Source organism: Electrophorus electricus, chromosome 10, assembly GCF_013358815.1.
Source record: "Electrophorus electricus isolate fEleEle1 chromosome 10, fEleEle1.pri, whole genome shotgun sequence".
Lineage (NCBI taxonomy): Eukaryota > Metazoa > Chordata > Actinopteri > Gymnotiformes > Gymnotidae > Electrophorus > Electrophorus electricus.
In genome coordinates, this window is record NC_049544.1 from 5,004,524 (window position 1) to 5,023,538 (window position 19,015).

General features: G+C 38.2%; 1 protein-coding gene across 1 annotated transcript; it reads left to right on the forward strand.

Annotated features, from left to right (window-relative positions):
* Positions 1–3,588: 3,588 nt before the first annotated feature.
* On the forward strand, positions 3,589–6,399 carry sp8b (sp8 transcription factor b). Its single transcript, XM_027000034.2, has 2 exons — positions 3,589–3,668; positions 4,105–6,399. Exons 1-2 carry the CDS (start codon positions 3,648–3,650, stop codon positions 5,446–5,448), a joined length of 1,365 nt encoding a protein of 454 aa, XP_026855835.1. The 5' UTR covers positions 3,589–3,647; the 3' UTR covers positions 5,449–6,399.
* The last annotated feature ends 12,616 nt before the right edge of the window (positions 6,400–19,015 follow it).

A 19,015-nucleotide genomic window follows, 5' to 3' on the forward strand; every position in this document is an offset into this window, starting at 1 on the left:
ATTTAACAAAGTCGTGTAGTTGTGCATCGTGGCAAGTTGCGCCGACCATGTCCACACACAGCCATGGGTAGAATATTAATATGCAATAGTGCATACATACCAGTGGAGTTACACCAGACCTAAAAAAAAGGAGAACGGTTTTACATATGAATGTGTCATTATGTCCCGTGTAGGATGGGGGAGAATTACTATTTTAGATACAATAATTTTCACCAGTGATACATGACAAAGTATTTTATTTTCCATTATATTGCACCTATTTGACTATTCAAGACAATCCTGTATTTATAGCATTAATATAAACTTAAAGTTTACTAAGATGTTTTGTTTGTTTGTTTGTTTGCGATACACACACACACACACACACACACACACACACACACACACACACACACACACACACACACATATATATATATATATATATATATATATATATATATATATATATATATATATATATATATATATATATATATATAAGGTAGCAGCTTGCTTATGGGAGTCAAAACTATTGAAGAAAAATATTGAGAACTACAACATGACTCGTCTACATCTAAATTTCAAATTAATTCGAATCTATCAGTCAGTGATTCAGTCCAGTCGGAGTTATCTTGTAAAAAGAGAAGCTCCATAAGTAATGTTTTGAAGCTTTGCGTCTTCGCCACTTTTTTTGTTTAACTGAGCTGTACTTTATTCTCCATATTCCCTGCATAGTCCAACTGTGGGGTTTACTTACACAGGTCTTGAACAGGTAAACCGTCAGTGTGCTTCGATAATCATCAGATTAAAGAAGAAAGGCGAAAGTGCTCCCACCATCTCCGCGGCCCAGTCGCTTGTTTTCCTTTCTCTATTCTCTCCGCAGAATTATTGGAGAGCACGCAATATTAAACCCATTTTTGTTCGTGCGCGCTGGGCCAGAATAACGCGATGATTACTGCCACGAATGGGACAGGTTTCTTTAGCTTGATTTCTTGATGGTAATGTAGTCCATACACGGGAGAAGAAAGACTGAGATGGGGACATCTGTTCAATGGGTTACACAGTACAGGCCAAGAAGAGCCCTTGCGCCACGCACCCTTCCCACCGCTCAACAGTCTGTTGTGAGTTCAACTCGGCAAGTAGTGCAAGCGGTATAAACCTTCCGATTTTCGGTTTGCCTTAATTTACCCCAGCTATATTGTATACTGCGACCAGTTGTAAACGCCAGCAGGCCTGCTTAAATTAAGCATGTTATTCATCGAATATTGTCAAGTCTCATCAACTAAGAAACAAAACGAAGAGCTTTGTAGTTTAAGACAAATGATTTATCATATCTCATTTCATAGCTAATGCAAGAAAGGGAAAAAACAGAACGGTTATTGTAAAAATTGCGAGGAACCAATTGTTTCCTGACTGAGCATCTGAGAGCATAACTCACTCGGAAGCCTTGTCTGAGGGCTTGAACACATGTTTTGATTGCACCACCGGTGGCCGAGAGACTCTTCTGCTATTCATAATTAAACACAATTCCCAAAGTAACATTTATCTTGTAAGGTCTGCGCCTTCGCAGTCACAACGTGTGGCGGAGCTTACGCGCCAGATCCGTCCTTCTGCTCCGCTGAGAGGATACACGCGGGGTCAATCAATAAACCGCGGACAGAAACACGGTATGTTCTATGCATCTGTTGCAGTCCTACAGTACCACAGTTTAGGGAATATTTTGTTAAATGTTGCATGCTGTATTTGAGCTTTAGCAAGCGAAACCATGTTTTGGGCAGGAATGTGCAATATATGGATTTTACGTTGGAGTTGACCGTTTCTACAGATTATTGTTGCAGGTGGGGGAATTCACTGCGGATATTTGATTTAATATTCAAACTCGTATTAGAGTGGTTTTGACTGGATTGTGTCATTTTTGTGCGCCGTCCTTTAAAGGGATGTTTGTGGGGAAAAATACGATGTTTACAAGGATGAAATCTGCGAGCAGAAATACACATAGTAGCCTATATTTTACCGGATGTCATGAAACTCGAGACTTGCAAAACTTCCATCTATAACATGTGTATCAATCTATTTCTCTGAAAGTTAAATTATGTATTTTAATCCGACTAATTTAATTTAGGCTTCCAACACGTGCGATCAGCCTACACAAATTAATACTCTCTTTTTATCTGTTGCTTCATCTTGACCTGTAATTGTTTATTCTGTGCGTTTATAATCTGTCATCCAGTTCTTCCGTTTGCTCCTGCCATTTTACCTGGCATTAGCTATTAGTGTAATCGTTGGAGAGTGAATCAACAAAACTGTTGTGCAAATCGAAGAAACAGAGAAATGAATCTGATCACTCATCTATCACGTCCTGCAATAAAAGAGGCGACAAGTCTCGGGCAGATGATGTGATGAATAATCCTCGGTCGTTTTAATTAACTTTTCTGCTGTTCTATAATGACCAAGCTGGTCAACGGAGCCGGTCAATAAGAATGTTAATATCAAACAAATAAAACTTCTCATGATTAAAACCTCCCGCTTTATTAAATTTGAAATTCAAATGAAATTTATGCCTCAAATGCTTGCTGCATGTAAATTGAGTAGCCCGCATCATTATCCTGAGAGGACCCTATATTCAGTGTGAACGTGTCCTCATGAACGACCTGATATATTATCAGTATCTACACCACTGGCGAAAGAAACCCCTTAAAACTAAAAAAACAAAAACAAAACAAAACAAAAAAAAACATAGGTCTGAACTGCTGTCCTTTAACCACACTTACAGACACATTTATTAATGCATATTTATTTCGCTTCTTAGCATACAACGTCTTAAAACAACTTCAGAACTGAGGGTCGGGGTGTTCAGTTGACCGCCTTTTACTGAATTTATGACTGATGCAATGAAATGTTAAAAAAATCGAGACATTTAAAGTTATACCCAGGGTACGCCTTTTAAACATTGGCCATAGTGAAGACAACCTAATATAATCCAGTGACTTACTGATGACATTTAGGCTACGCCTATATCAAAGTGCATTATAATAAATACTGAATTTTAGTCCTTTGTAAAACGTGTTTATTGTTTTATAAAAGAAATATTACAACTAAGCCCTTTGTTCAAAAGATAAAAAGATGAACACTGGAAATATTTATGTCCACAAGAAAGCACAGTAAGTCTTTTAAGCTTCTGTTATCCCAAACACTAATTAGGCTATTGCTACCAAATATTAGCCAAATTTTCTCAATCGGCAGCACAGTAACAACAACAATAATATGAATATTATTGTTATATTAATACTACTACCCATTTTGACTCGTTAAACAATTGTTCAAAAGACGCTATTATTAATTTTAAAAAAGAGTTCGACTTATCAAAACAATTTCGGTCTCTCCCATTTAACTTTAGCTTCTTCCGCTCATGATATTGAGGGGGTGTTGGAAGGGGTGGAGAACTTGTCTGAAGTGCTCTATTGATGACCTCACGCTAGAATGTGGCCGCGTGAAGGTACGGGCGCTCTGATTGGTCGCCGGTGTCACAGCGGCACTTCAAAGCCGGCGAGGAGCCTACAATTGTGCTGGAATGGGCGGACCACATCATTGTATTGCACACCTCTAAAAAAACACTGCTCTGATTCATAAATATAAAAAGATCCTCTGAGGAGGGCACTTTTGTGATGGCAACTTCACTTCTAGGGGTGAGTCTAAGGAGTTTTTTGCTGGTTTAATTAGTCCTTTCATTGTTCTGTCGAAGGGATTAAAATTACTTCGGTCAGCGAAGGAGAGACAGTCACTTCATTATGCTTTAAGGAAGCGAGTGAAGAGAACCAACCAGTGGTTCATTTCTCAGCTGCGACGCAGTTTATAGGCTACGTACTCTTCTCATGTACCTAGTACGTGTATGTTTGCATTTCTATTATATACTGTGCCTGAATCATAAAATTAGTGTTCTTTTAATATAGCGTTTATCATCCTGCAGGTAGGCTATGGCTTCCAGTTTACTTTTATTACGTGGCATAATAGTTTAGCATGTCTACTTTAAGCATGTGAAATGAGTAAGCGAGGGAATTGTTTGGTTTACTCTTATGATCAGCACCACTGTCTAGAACTTACCTTCGACTCATTTTATTCCAGGAGGAGCCGAGATTAGGTTCGACTCCTTTAGCCATGTTGGCTGCGACGTGCAACAAAATCGGGAGTCCCTCTCCGTCCTCGATTTCGGATAACTCTTCGTCGTTTGGGAAAGGATTTCACCCGTGGAAACGAGCGGCGGCTAGCAGCTGTAGTTTGGGGTCCAGTTTATCTACTTTCGGAGTCACCAGGAACGGTAGCGGTTTAGCGGAGTCATTTGGCACGAACAGCACAACAGGATCCAGTGCTTTCTCCTTGACGTCTGGTACCTCATCTAACTCCCATTTCGGAAACGATTACTCTGTTTTCCAATCGTCCGTTTCGAACAGCTCTCAGGAGCCCGGTCATCAGCCGGTATTTATTTCTAAGGTGCACACGTCCGTGGACAGTTTGCAAGGTATCTATCCGAGAATGAGCGTGGCGCATCCGTACGAGTCATGGTTCAAGTCGTCGCATCCGGGCATTCCCACAGGTGATGTAGGCACTACAGGAGCATCTGCTTGGTGGGATGTGGGAGCGGGCTGGATTGATGTTCAGAACCCGAATGGTGCCGCTCTACAGACGTCCCTGCACTCAGGAGGGCTGCAGACGTCGTTGCACTCTCCCCTGGGGGGATACAACTCGGACTATTCCAGTTTAAGTCACTCTGCCTTTAGTACGAGTGCGTCCCCGCATCTCCTGACAACGGGTCAACATATAATGGACGGATTCAAACCGGTACTCTCCTCCTATCCAGACACTAGCCCCTCTCCCCTGGGTGGAGCGGCAGGTACCATGTTGACCGGAGGTCCATCAACCTCGTTAGCGGGGTCTCCGAGATCTTCGGCACGGCGCTACTCGGGCAGAGCCACTTGTGACTGCCCGAACTGCCAGGAAGCAGAGCGTCTAGGGCCAGCGGGGGCAAGCCTTCGAAGGAAAGGGCTCCATAGCTGTCACATTCCTGGTTGCGGAAAGGTGTATGGTAAAACCTCGCACCTCAAGGCACATTTGAGATGGCACACGGGCGAAAGACCGTTTGTGTGTAACTGGCTGTTCTGTGGGAAAAGATTCACGCGCTCCGATGAACTCCAGCGACATTTACGCACGCACACAGGCGAGAAGCGCTTTGCTTGTCCCGTGTGCAACAAACGGTTTATGCGGAGCGATCACCTCAGTAAACATGTCAAAACACACAGTGCCGGAGGCTCCACGGGGTCAGGATCCGGGGGCAGCGGAGGCAAACGAGGTAGTGATACCGACAGCGAGCACAGCGTGCCTGGTAGTCCCTCGTGCCATTCGCCTGACCTGCTGCAACCCACCGAGGCAGTTCCGCCAGGCCTGAACGGCCGCGGTAACTCCCTCGATTAATTATGCGTAAATTGAACCTGAATTGGGAACTGTAAGACTTGAGTGGGTTCATAACCTATGTCCACAGACAGGTTTCTTTTGTTATTTGAGAAACGCTTGAGGCCATTTCACTTTGATGTTATCGTGAGCTAAAATCCACAGTGAGTTTTGTTCCGGTGAAATTCGCCATGACACAGTCACGGGAATAAAGAGTAAACTTTAAGGAAAATCTGGACACAAGACGAATTTGCTTAAAACGCACATATTAGTGGGTACGTATCGGATGTAGCCTAATTTACGCAGCGCAAGTTTCGAAATGTCAATAAGTGAAGTGGCCAGCAATATTTTGTTTCTGGTATGTTTTCTCAAAACCAAACAGTGGCACTTTATTCATGAACACTACTGAAATTCATCTGTGTGGCTAATCGGGCAACAATAATAAAAATGACTTAGGGTTGCCAAGTCTTTTCGCCATTTATCAATTTATTTCTTTAATATTGGAAAATAGCTTATATAAATCGCATTTTGGTCTTCATTCAAGCAGAATACAAAAGCTGATCATATTTGTATGAAATGTACTTATTTCCTATCGCTGCAAACGAATGTACATACTGAAAATGTATAGAATAGTTTAGAAGATTATTACATTCCGGTGTAAAAGTTTGGGTAATGTATTGTCCAAGATTCAATTTTTGTATAGTATTTTTAGTTGTATATTGACACTAGTAAATATATAAAATTGTATGGGAGTGCATTTTTGTCAAGCCGTCATATTTATCCATGAACTGAACATGTTTTTGGCGATCTACAATAGTCGAACTTTTAAACTGTAAAGATTTAAAAATCGGAAATTCATTCGATGTTTAATCAGGTTTTCTAATTTATGTGAGCATGCACATGTAAGATGAGCGTTCATTTCACAGCATTAATTTTCAAGATTGGCTCTCTAATTTAAGCCACTGAATAAAGTCAACATGGATTCAGTTACTATCAACTCGCACTGAAGTTTATTTGCCTTTATATGTCATTTAACTTTTCAAGTTATGTTAAAGGGTTATTTCAGCTAATTATTCGAGAAATATGAGCACATTTTCAGCAATTCCTAATCGAAGAGGAGCAAATTTGTATATAAGAGCAACTGTTTATTGAAGGGCCGGAAAAGGCATTCAAAACACGTATTATAGTTTCTCAGTTCTAACTAATAATAGCTACTATAGGCTCAGTAAATATAGGATAAATCATATCTATTAGTTCAGATATAATTGCTTCATTATTTGTTTGCAAAGATTGATTAACAGTTTTGTAAACAAGTTGCCTCATACGTAAATGTCTCGGTAACTTTATAGCAATGTAAAGCCCCACAAAAAACCTACATTTAATTAAATAAGGTATCCAATAATTCAATATTCAATAAAACGGTAGAAATAATGTCTCAAAATATTCAAATATTTTTTGTTGAAATACGCAAAATACTTTTCATAATCTGTCATTTTTTAAGTATTCCTTATGTTACGTACTTACATTTGTTTATTTGTGAAAACGATGTAAACTTGCGAATGGCGCATTACGTCTAAGTGCAATATCTAAACATGACTTGGAAACTAGAACAAATATTTTCCTTATTTCAATATACCAAAATATTAAACTACATTAAATAGAAAATACAATATTTAGTACTACTTAAGACTTCATGAAGATTATTCTACTTATATTGCTGGTTGTTTGTGAAGAACATATTATGCCGTTTTCAACACAAAACTTTATGGTTTAAAAAATTAAAAAATACATAAGAGCGAAATATAGCATAGGCTATGTGTACTAAATTACAATTTGTGGTCGTTCATCGAAAACCAAAACACAGCGTTGTGGATTACATTTTTAACACAGTGAGTAACAAATGACAAAATTGGTCGTGGACCTTTTCTGTTCTTGTGGAACATAAGTTCTCACAAATTCTATTTTCTGCTTCTTCGTAGTCGTTGTAGTAAAGTTGCTCAAATAATGGACTTCGTCCTGAAAAAACTTCGTTGGTCAAGATGAAAACCACGAAAACAGTACGCCCCCACGCGTTCAAACTGAAACGGTGTCGCTGCGTTGGTTTTAAGTGAGTCCAGAGCTAGGAAAACCATACATGTAACACTGTATTTAAATAATCAGACGTGAATAACAAAAAGAGTAGAACTAGCAGGAAATTGTGATAAACAATGTGATGTGATCACTGGCTAAAACCAGAAGTTAATAGTGCTTTGTAGGTCTAATGGAAATATTCTTAATAACCTTAATGAATGCACTTAATATACTTAATAACCTTATTTACACTAAATATTCTCTACTGTACCAGTAGAGAATAATAACTAAGTAAAAATATAGCATATATTAATAACATCATCATCATCATCATCATCATCAATAATAGTAATAATAAAATACGATTCCAAATGCTCTTATCACAAAATATATAAGGTTAATTTAAAAAGGACAAATATTCTTGATAAATCATCTGTGGACACTCATGTTATTACTAAATAATTATTACAAATATTTTCATAAAAAACAGCAAAGTATCTATGAAACCACTTGGGAATTTCAAGCAAAACAAAATGACCTGACACATCTAAGACAATGTGAAATACATAAATGACAGGAAGAGTATACAAAAGTCACAATGACAAGTTATCACTGTCAAATAACAGTTTCTGACCAAGTTGAAATAATATTTGTTTAAGTTATCACATACTGAGTTTTCCCCATAGACACCGAGTAGTACGTTGATTAAGTAGACTGGAACTTTTCCTCACTGTTGTTGATTATGGCTCTCATCATATTGCTGCATCTCTGGCATAAGGGCGTTTTTTTATCAGTCACATTTTTAAGCTGTTGTGTTACCTGACCTCAAAAAGCTGACTGCATCATCATACTTGAAAGTTGTTAGCCAAACCTTCACACATTCAAATACAGACGCATTAGGTTTTCTGTGGTGCTTGACCTTTTAGCTTGGCATTTCACTCATGAAGGATGCTTCTGGCAAAAGGCACATCGGAGATATTTATTTAGATTTAAAAAAAACCTAAATAACTAAAATAAATAAATACAAAAATTAAAAGAAAATTTAAAAACATCAGGAATAAAGGATTCCACATTCCGGCAATCCTTCCTGTCAGCCAGCAGTTTGGACAGTCTCGTCTTCACAGACTGGCCTAAAAATTTGGCTTCTAGTCACATGCAACTATGAAAGTCTAGCATTTTTTCTTTGTTATTGGGTGTAAAACCTTAATTCTCTGCTGTGGCCCTGAAGTAAACCTGTACTGCAGAGTACAACCTTCTGCCAGCTGCTAGACATTTAACACTTGATGGAACTCATTCTATATTTGTACACAGGATCTCTGAAATCATTTCACAATCAAGCACTTGATGAGATAAAAGCGTTTAAGTAAGACCAAATGCTGAACTGTAAATTCCAGGGATCCAAGACTGCCTCTGAAGAAGTACAAGCATAAAGCATCTCCTATATGAGAATTTTTCAAATCACAGTCCTCTCTTTACCAACAAGTCAGATGAAAAAGTAATGAACCAGATGTGTTTCCCAAAAGAAAAAGTCTCCATATTGGTAAGTTTCATCAGAGCAACTATCGAGAAATCACTGAATTTTTACTGTACTTAAAACAAAATTTTGCTTCCACAGCCAGAAGGTTTTGTAGCTGGAATGACAAGCCTCAACCTGTCCTGAGCACCTTCGTTTCATGTTGGTTCCTTTCAACTCTGTCATCAGTCACCCGCAGTTTGATTAAAAGGAGGACAGGATACGATTACAATCTTCTATTATTGTGCTGTTTTGTTAATGACAGGAAACCTATGAACAGCACTCCTGTGATTGCTGATTATTATAATTTCTGATGATTTACTGGTCAGACAGAAGCAGCACAATAAGCAAGCACGTTTCAGCACATGGCCTTCTCCAGAGTGCTATCATTCTCATTACGAGAAGGTGCAGTTTTCTGTTTGTTTTTCATATTTATGGAAATAGTTATACATGTCTTTTCGGAGAAACAGTGTGCATTTTAGTGATTGTTACACATGCCAGTCTAATGCAGCCATTATAGGTTCAAATCCCCTGTAGGCCCCCATAGATACAAAACTGTATATGCCTGGTACATGGGTATTTTTGACAAATATTGCCAATATTATATTTATGCCAAATGTAAATTTGATCAAATTGAAAAAGGAAAGAAACAGCTCATAAGTCAACTGTAGGCAGTACATAAAGAATTACAACAGTAGCCATTGTGCCTTCAGATCTTTAATAAACATTCTGTAGGTAAAATGGATGGGGAAGCTTATGGAAGCTTTTTGGGTCTTAGTTGCACTGCAACTAGATTTGAAATAGAAGTTAAAATTGTTAAGGCTAGCTAGCCTATACACTACATGTAGGACTAGTTAAAAAAAAATAAAATAAAACCACAATTGACTTAGTTTTATGTGTCATTTATATTCAAAACTTAGAGTGCTTATCTCCTCCAATTACAAAAGGACATAGACTACCTTAATGATCTGAGCCATCAGAGTGTGTAATGGTTATAACAGCATAAATAGATGATCGCTGTAGCAGCAGACATTTTTGCAAACTAAGCATACTTCCAAGTAATTGACACAATAATGAAACAGACTTGTGTAAACAGTTGTAGCCTGGGCTGGAATTTTAAGTAGGCAAATAAAAGTTACTTAAAGGTTACTTTTTGCATCTGTTTATGACACTAAGTTCCACTGCACCTTCACAAGTTAGCTAATGCACTCAAACCATTGTAGTTTGAACTGTGTTTCTAACGAGTCACAAAGGATTCAGGAAACAGTTGCAAAAATAGTTTTAGTTACCAATCCATCATGCTATGTGGTTTCATAGTAACTAGTGTCAAAAACTAGCATATATTAAAAGATTATAGTTACTAGAGAGAATTAAAGGTAACAGCATTATGCTGTATACAATTGTACATAAAAGAGTACAGACTTAAGGAAACTGGGTGACAGTTAGTGGGAGACCTGAGCATTCAAGAGGGCATAGTACACTCCTTGTTTGGCCATTAGCTGGCTGTGTGTGCCCTGCTCGGCCACCTGGCCATTCTGAATGACCACAATGATGTCAGCGTTCTGGATGGTGGTCAGGCTGTGGGCAATGACGATGCAGGTGTGGCCCTGTCGAGCAGCATCCAGCGCTTTCTGCACAATCTGGACCGCAGCAAAGGAAAGAGACAGTTACCAGAATTATTTTCCACAAATGTTTAATATGTGAGACAATTATCACAAACATTTTTGTTTTACTGAGCAGCACCCAGCAAGTAATAAGACACTGCATACGAATGTCTTCATCAAACAAAACAGGAATGTCACCTGTTAGTATATGTACAGAATTGCTCATCAACATTAAAACTGAATTGAAGACTTGTGTCTTTAATTGAATTAAAGACTTAATGTAACAAGAAAGTCACATTAAAGAACACAAAGTGAATCAAAGTTATAGTTTTTGAAAAAAAATTAGTCTTATTATTATTTGCTTGTTATTTGATGACGCTGGATGCACACTTCATGCTACAGGGTGACAGTCATATTTTCTACTGCATTCAGTGCCACCTGGTGGTCAAGTGCAATTATGGACGCGCAGGTAGATGCAAAACATGTACATAGACCTGGATGGCAAGTCACAGATTTATTTACTCACCTTTATTCTCCACAATGACAGGTGTAAACATTCAAGTGATAAGCACTAATCGAATGAGGTAATCTGACCAATGGGGTTTTGAAGGATGTTTTGTGTCTGAGTCATGACAATAAGCATGGCAGACAAAGAACTTTTATGCAGATACATCCTACTGTCCAGAAACCCTCTTGAGGTTCTAGACTGATCTATAGTCAAAACTGCATTCATTTTACTATTATTTTTTGACCAGAGCTACTTGTTAGATTAAATCCACTTGCTGTCCACTACTAACAGAAAAGAATCATGTTATAGTCCAAATATTTAAATAATAAAAATAATTCTATGGAGCAGAATATATATATTGTTGGCGGTAATGTTGTCATGATTCAGTGCCACAAAACAAAATTATCATGTCATTTATACATTTAAATAGAGGTGAGATTACTTAATATGAATACTTAAACATTTAATGTAGTGCAGAGCTCTTGTCTAGCTAATCACTAAATAGCTGTCTGAATACATTATATGCATTCTTAAAGTAGGCATTCTTAAATAAAACTAAGTAAATCTCAAGAACAGTTAAGCCCATTTACTGTTTTAACACATTCTACAAAATAAAAACAATAATATATTTACATTAATGGCATTTAGCTGACACTTTTATCTAAAGCAACTTGCAATTATGACTTGAGCAATTGAGGGTTGCAGCCCTTGCTCAGGGTCCCAAAAAAAAAGCATATTTAAAATGTTAAGTCATACAAAATAAAAAACTAAAATAATATTACACAAAAACAGGAAATGGCTGATATATGGGTTTTCACTGCAAGGGCTCGGTTAAGATTTTCTGTATTAAATGGTGGCATTGATAACACCACAATCCCATCAAGAACTCTACCATCATGCCAGCTAATAACACACGCACTCATCAATATATGATATAGAAATCCAAATTAGTGAATACAAGACAACGGTCCAGGATATATAAAACATGAGACTACTGCAGATACAGAAACAGAAGTAAAACAAAAACACCCATGACACTGAATGGAGAAAACCTTGACAATATACCTGAACATCACGCTTACGTATGGCGGTACTGCAAATACAGTAGTGCATGTGTCTTCCTCATCTGCAAACTCAACAAGACACGGCACAGAGCAGCACAGCCAACACTTTAACACTAACACTTAACAATTATGTTGATGTTTGCATGCTGACACCACAGAAAACAAATGCCAAAGGTAGAGGTCTATGTACGTTTTGCACATAAATATCAATATCTGCCCTTGAGCCACTGATAATGAATCTGGCTGATGCTCATTACAGCAAAGAGGATCACAGATGACAGAAACATTGAGCATTATGGGCAGTGTCCTGTTCAACAGCGTGTCAGATACGAGAATTACTGAGCCACAATAAGGGTCAGTTTGTGCTTTCCCTTTGAATTTCCACATGTCCCTTGGGTCAGGTGAATTTGTCCTTATACTATGCTTGTTTCTTCAACTATTAGACGTTTCATTGAATTCTTCTGTAGACAGGCATATCAGTTTGAGTCTATCAGAAGGTAGCCAGGAACCAGACAGGAAAAGCTCTGTAGGCATTGTTTACGTAGGTGTTCAGACAGATTGTATATTCTCATTCTCATATTCTGTGGAAAATATTCTCATATTGAGTGTAGCAGTATGCAATTAGCCGAGCGTCAAAGCAAAAGACTGCAGCACTGACCAAGTAAGGGACTGCTAGAGCAAGGGAAAAGGAGACACCATAGATGCTTTATATAAGGCAGACCTGAGAGGTTAAGGACACTGGAAAATATCTAGATAATATTCAGTGAAATGTAAGCAAATACCGTGTATGTACAAACTAAGATTTACCTATAAGGTGTAGTGAGGCTGTTATTGCACTTGTGGAAGAAAACATATTTTGTAAATGCACCAACAGTCTTGAAGTTGTCAACAGCTTCTGTAGAAATCTGCAGGATCAGAAAACCAGTGTGCAAAAATTTGATTTTCATTTTGGCTTTAGAAACTGGGCTAGAGTGCTATCACATTTGAGTTTTACATTATCTGTGTGTGAACTTATGGATGGATCAAAACTTTCTGCAGTTGACTAAAGCTAAAAGAGATTATTATATTTAGGATACAGACTATTTGGACTCAGAACCTCTCTGATCTAATGAGCGAGTCCCTCCTAATTTAGTCTGATCTCAGTTAGGGAAGTCTTTATTTATCTTTATTTTCATTTTTTATCTCAACAGTTTGCCTGCTTAATTTGAACATTTGTAGCACTTTGATATTAACATTTCATTTAGTTACTGGTTTTAGATCTATTTGAAATTTGCTGTTTAAATAAATTGTTTTTAATTTTATCTATTTGATATATTTTATATATTGCCACTGTGTATGAAAAGTGCTATATTAATAAACTGGCCTTGCTTTGCTTTTATTATAACTACTAAAACACTGTTTACAAAGACACTCTTTTCTGCTACCATTCATAATTGCCAGATGAAATTTAGAAACTTAGAAACGAATTGCCACTGTTAGATAAAAACAAACCAGCATAGAAAACAAGTTTTCTCTGGACATGTATTCGGTGCATTACTGTTGCTTTCAGCTCCTTAGAGGGCAGTAATCCTGATATGTGATGGTAGTAGTAGCCTTGCCTATTCGAATATTTAAAAATATGCTATAAGCCTTTAAAATGGCAAGTGATGGATGTCATGAATGAGAAAAAAAAACTTCAATATGAAGACTTAACTGCAAGTTCTGATAGCAAGATCACTGTGTTCCACTCACCCCTTTAACCAGTGATGCATCTGTTGCTAATTTGTGGTCAGAAGTCCCACTGCATTATTTTGGTCATTAAACCAGCCAATCTCCTTTAAAATATAGGAAAAAGCTTTCAATTTGCCACAAGGACCAACTAGAGATCTGATGCAGATCAACTGTTACACCCAACATGCTCATTGCTACTGGACATCTACTACTAGATCTTCTGAAGCAGAGGGATATTAGAACCAGGGGTCTTATATTATGGTTGGAGTTCAACTCTGCAAGGTAGATCTTCAGTGGCAGTGTTGAGAGCTCCTCTGTTATAAAGTCATAACCAAATGGGAAAGTGACTGAATTACACCCGTCTCAGAATGGCTTTGAAAACTTGAGTCCTCAACCTCATGGTAAAAATCTCTCCACTTATCAAACTTATATCCCTGGAACAGACACCCTGGTATTTCAACGTTTTAATTTGCAAAAAATATGTTTTAATCATACATTTTAAGTTATCTTTTTAACCATTAGGATCAAATGTGGAATATTACGTGCTAACCACTAAGCACAAAGAATGAAATGACACCGGAGAGTCCGTATACTGCAGGTGCTCCGGGAAAAAAAACATGATAAATGCCACGGTTCTGGCGAGAAAGAGCAGAAGAGGGAACACCAGAGCCAGCGTCAGTAAATCAAGTTCACTGGTGACATGCCTTGGATAGCTATCACCCTAAGTGATTTATACTTAGCATGCGAAACACTGCTAGCTTAGTTACAACTAATATAGCCGTAAGTACTGCAGCGGAATGAAGGAATGTGTTTGGCAACAGGCCCTCAGCATACAAAAGAGTACAAACATCAGTGATTTTGGCAAAGAGGATGGTCACACGGGGGTAGACAGCTCCTCCCACAAAGCTGACCAGTGTGCTCACGATCAGGTAGGGCCACTCGGTCTGGTTCAGAGGCAGGATCCTGCTAAAAGGGCCGTGAAGACATGAAAACATGAAAAATGATTCTGAGAGAGAGAGAGAGAGAGAGAGACACTTTTTTTTTGACGTTCATCTTCAGGCTCGTTGTACAAAAGGCCCCGTAGAGACGTACGTTTAGGTTAACTATTGATGGTTAATTATTGAGGTTTATATTTTGGAGTTGTTGGTATTTGTCTCTGGTTCATGCAATTGCGTTTTGTAATTGGTTGAGAGTATTAATTATTAATAAATAATGCTCATTAATCGCGCTGATACGCGCATCGAGACGTCATCATTCCGTGTTTGTTTCATGCTAATCTCGATATATTAGCTTTCGTCATAATATATGATGTCTGGGTTATGTACTTATTTTTGTATCATTACCCTCCAAGTTTACACATATCTATATTATGTGTCAACACATTATATCGGTAGTTTGAGCGATGTGAGCTGTGCCAGTTCTAGAGATTGGCTGCTAGAGGTCGCTCAAGTATCGCCTATGGTGGTTTTCTCTAGTCACTATGCTTGACTGATTTTATGTTCGTATGCATGCTGTCATTTATGTATCATGCTAATGCTGAGATGAGGTGTGTACTTAATTTGAGACCACAGCCACAACCAATGACTATGTGAGTGAACTGCTCTACCACCCGACCTTCCTGGAAGCCAGCGATCACATCACCCGAGTGGATGGTTGACAGGCGGTGAGCAATCACTATGGTTGTGCAACCTGCGCAAGTCTAGCAAGAACTGTTCTTTCTAGCAAGAACATTTAATGTGAATGGTTTAGATAAATAAGCACCATGAGAGGGTGGCGTGTGAGTCACTCTTCTAGTGGCCCTGAGGTTGCTTGATCCAACAGGAGGATCTTGGGGGTTTTTGACCAGAGCCCGAGTGATGGCGATCCTCTCAGCTGAGCCCCTGTAATCTTGCATCCGGATCGTAAAACCGTTGCCGCATGTAAAAGTAGATGACCCAAATAAATCACATAATAATGTAATGTGAACAAAATATCCTTAAACACTAAGTGAAAAGCTGTATGATAATTAAGGCTTCCCAGATAAAGTTGTTCCTGCATGTTCTATGTCTGTATACGTTACTCAGGTATTCCATGTATATCTTTTTCCTTTATTTTGAATCTAATGTTTTTTCTCTATGCAGCTGAAAAAGAGTGGCAAGCTGATACGTTTTTAGTGCAGTTATACTGTGTACCTTTCATAGAGAATGGACCCCAAAATGTAAACCAATAGGACATGACATCTATTTTTAATTTCAAATCCATAGTATAATATAAAATAACACAGTGCGACATTGCTTGAGATCTTTATATTCTCATTAGGCTAACATATATGGTATCTACAGTAAACACAGTAGGGCAACAACAGTGTGATGTCCAGTGGATAAAGCAAGTGGCACAAGCACTACTTTTTAAATCCTTATTCGAGGAACGTGCAGGTACGCTAGCCTTAAACAAGCAGAGCTGGTCAAACCCAAATAACCAGCCCATTTCTCGCTGCACATGTTGCAGGACAGGACACACCTAGAGGGTTGTGACCTAAAACCTCCAATGCATCAGGGGCAGGCAGGAAATTCAGACAGTGGGCGTCTCTACCAGACGCAGAGAGTAATGCCTTCACCCCCATCATTTCTATAATCTGATGTATCCAGCCTTTGGTCATTGTTTCCTGTATTCAGACCTCTTAATATAGTTTCTCTCTACATTATTTTTTCCTCACTGTACAGAGAAAGGTGCTATTAAATACACACTGGCACAGTAGAGTCATAATGTTATCATTACTGTCTTTAACAGCAGAAAATCTAGAATATAACACAAGTGGCAACCCTTCAGAAGATCACTGACAGATTAAAACAGGAAAACAAATGTGGTAATGAACCCCTGAGATTTAGGGCAAACGTGTTGGAGTGCGGGACAGTACTGCACACAGTCTGCAATGTGACAAAGATTGTGTTGTGTCTTAGGTTTCCATAGTAGCATATGTAATTGTTATTAGTGATGTAGTGAAAATAGACAAATTATCCCTCAGATGAAACTTTGATTTGGTCAAAGTGGGCTTTCTCTCGCCACCTGGCCACAGACAGGGACCTTGACCCCTCTGACGCCATGATGCTGAGCATCAAAGCCGTCAATGGCCTAGCCGATAGCTTACCACGCTTCTGATGTGTCAAAAAGCCACAGACTGGAATGTGGGAAACTCTTACTAGCCTGGTTATACTTCAAGGAGCTGTGACCATAAATTCTGTCAAACTCAAAACTCTTACCAGGACAACTTTCTCATACCACAGAGATATGTTCGCAGATATTTATGTAACAACTCGTGTACTGTCGAATCAGCTGCGCTGGGGAAAACGCACACTCTCTCTGTGTCATTCAGATGGTTTTGACGTGATTGAGCCAGCGAGCCGTAAGAGCAGGAATTTCCCTTTTCACTCTACCACTTGGCATCCGCAGTAACTTTATTGTTTACACAGCAAATTAGAGTAGTTAACTATTTCCTCTCCGTAATCCTATAATAGCTCTCCCTCGGGCTGTTTCACGAAGGTTTCTCCTCTCTATAAGTCTTACTGTTATGCTTAGTAATGCGTTCTCGCTACGAATCAGGTTTGGGTAATACGTTTCTGTTTGTTGATCATAGTTTGGTTTGATAAGTAGCCGGCCCAGTTGATCATTCTTGCAGATAACTTAAACAGTTTTCTTCTGGTTTCATTTTATTATTCGTTAGTCACTTGGTCCACAACAAATCTAGTTTGTGTTCATTTGTTTGCTACATTTGATATATTATAGCGATTGTATAAAGACTCACTACCGATGGTCATTAGTAGACTCTCAATCAATTATTCTTATGCATGTTCTCCTATCTCTGTTTAATCAATAAACATACCTTTGTTATTACGCCTGTGAGTCGAAGGTGATCTAATGTTTGGTAGAAGAGAAATAATCACGTTATTGAAATGGAGATTTTAAAGAGTTCAGACGGAATTATAAATTATTAGGAAATTAGTTATAATTAGTAAATATCTCCGTTAATCACCTTATCAACTGTGATTGAAAATTAATTAAAGGGTTAAAATCGCTACAGTGATGTAAAAAAAATAAAAATAAAAATAAAAAATCCAAGCATTCAGGCTCATGGGGATCTTGAGTGGTACTTCACTATGCAACATGAGCTGACATACTTTCAAAGCATCTTAAGAATTCATCAAAATCATTTGCAAGTGAATCCATTAACATGAAAATAGAAACCTTACACCACTTTCATTTGTTTACGTATAAAACACAGAAATAGTATTAAATACTAATAGGATTAAAACAAATACATTGCTACTATGACTTTCATTGTACTGGTTACATGTGGCATAAAGCTTTGAGAAGGTATTTAAAGGAAAACAATGTAGATCTTTAGAAGTTATGAATGTTATCTGGTGGCATCTGAGCTGTACCATACTTGTTGGCCCTGAGCATCTCTTCAGAATGTATCCACTTATTTTGAATCATATAGCAGTGAATAACAAGTCAATGAATATATTTTGACAAAACTAGCTTCAAAAATGGAATAAGGAAAATACAGTGATATGCCAATGTAGTAGATAACAGGATTAGGGAACACTTTCTTTATCATTGCATAATCAGTGTCAGATCCAGGAATAGCCCCAGAACCTGAAGGCTTTGCCGTGAAGTTCCCTGTGATGTCCCTTCCAGGGACAAGGAAAGGGTAGCGTTCCTATTTTTTAACTAAGTTTTGATCTGCAGTTCACAATCTAAAACCACAAGATAAATACATAAGGAAACACTTTTTTTTTGTTTTGTTTATGAGTAAACCTGGTAGCACAAAGCTTTTAAAATTCTTCCTCTCAACATAATTTTCTATTTCAGAGCTGCTTTTCACATGAGGATATAAAGTGTGCCTTATATATATATATACCTGTGAAACTGAACTGTTGTCCACTTAGTACAAAGCTGCCAGTCATCTGTCTGAACACGACATGTGAGCAGGAGGGCAATGCCCTGAAGATGTCTCATTCCATAAGGCTCAGGGAAACCTGAAGCCAGAGGCTAAATATTTCAAATGCAAGACAGAAGCAGCTATTTTCTTACCAACTGGAAAAGCCCAACTGCTTCTACTGACTCCTTTGTCTCTTCAGGA

Bases quoted from the DNA above. Each gene is read 5' to 3' on its own strand.
- sp8b (XM_027000034.2), top strand. From the start codon at position 3,648: ATGGCAACTTCACTTCTAGGG. The intron at 3,669-4,104 runs GTGAGTCTAAGG...ATTTTATTCCAG, and splicing joins TGGCAACTTCACTTCTAGGG to GAGGAGCCGAGATTAGGTTC.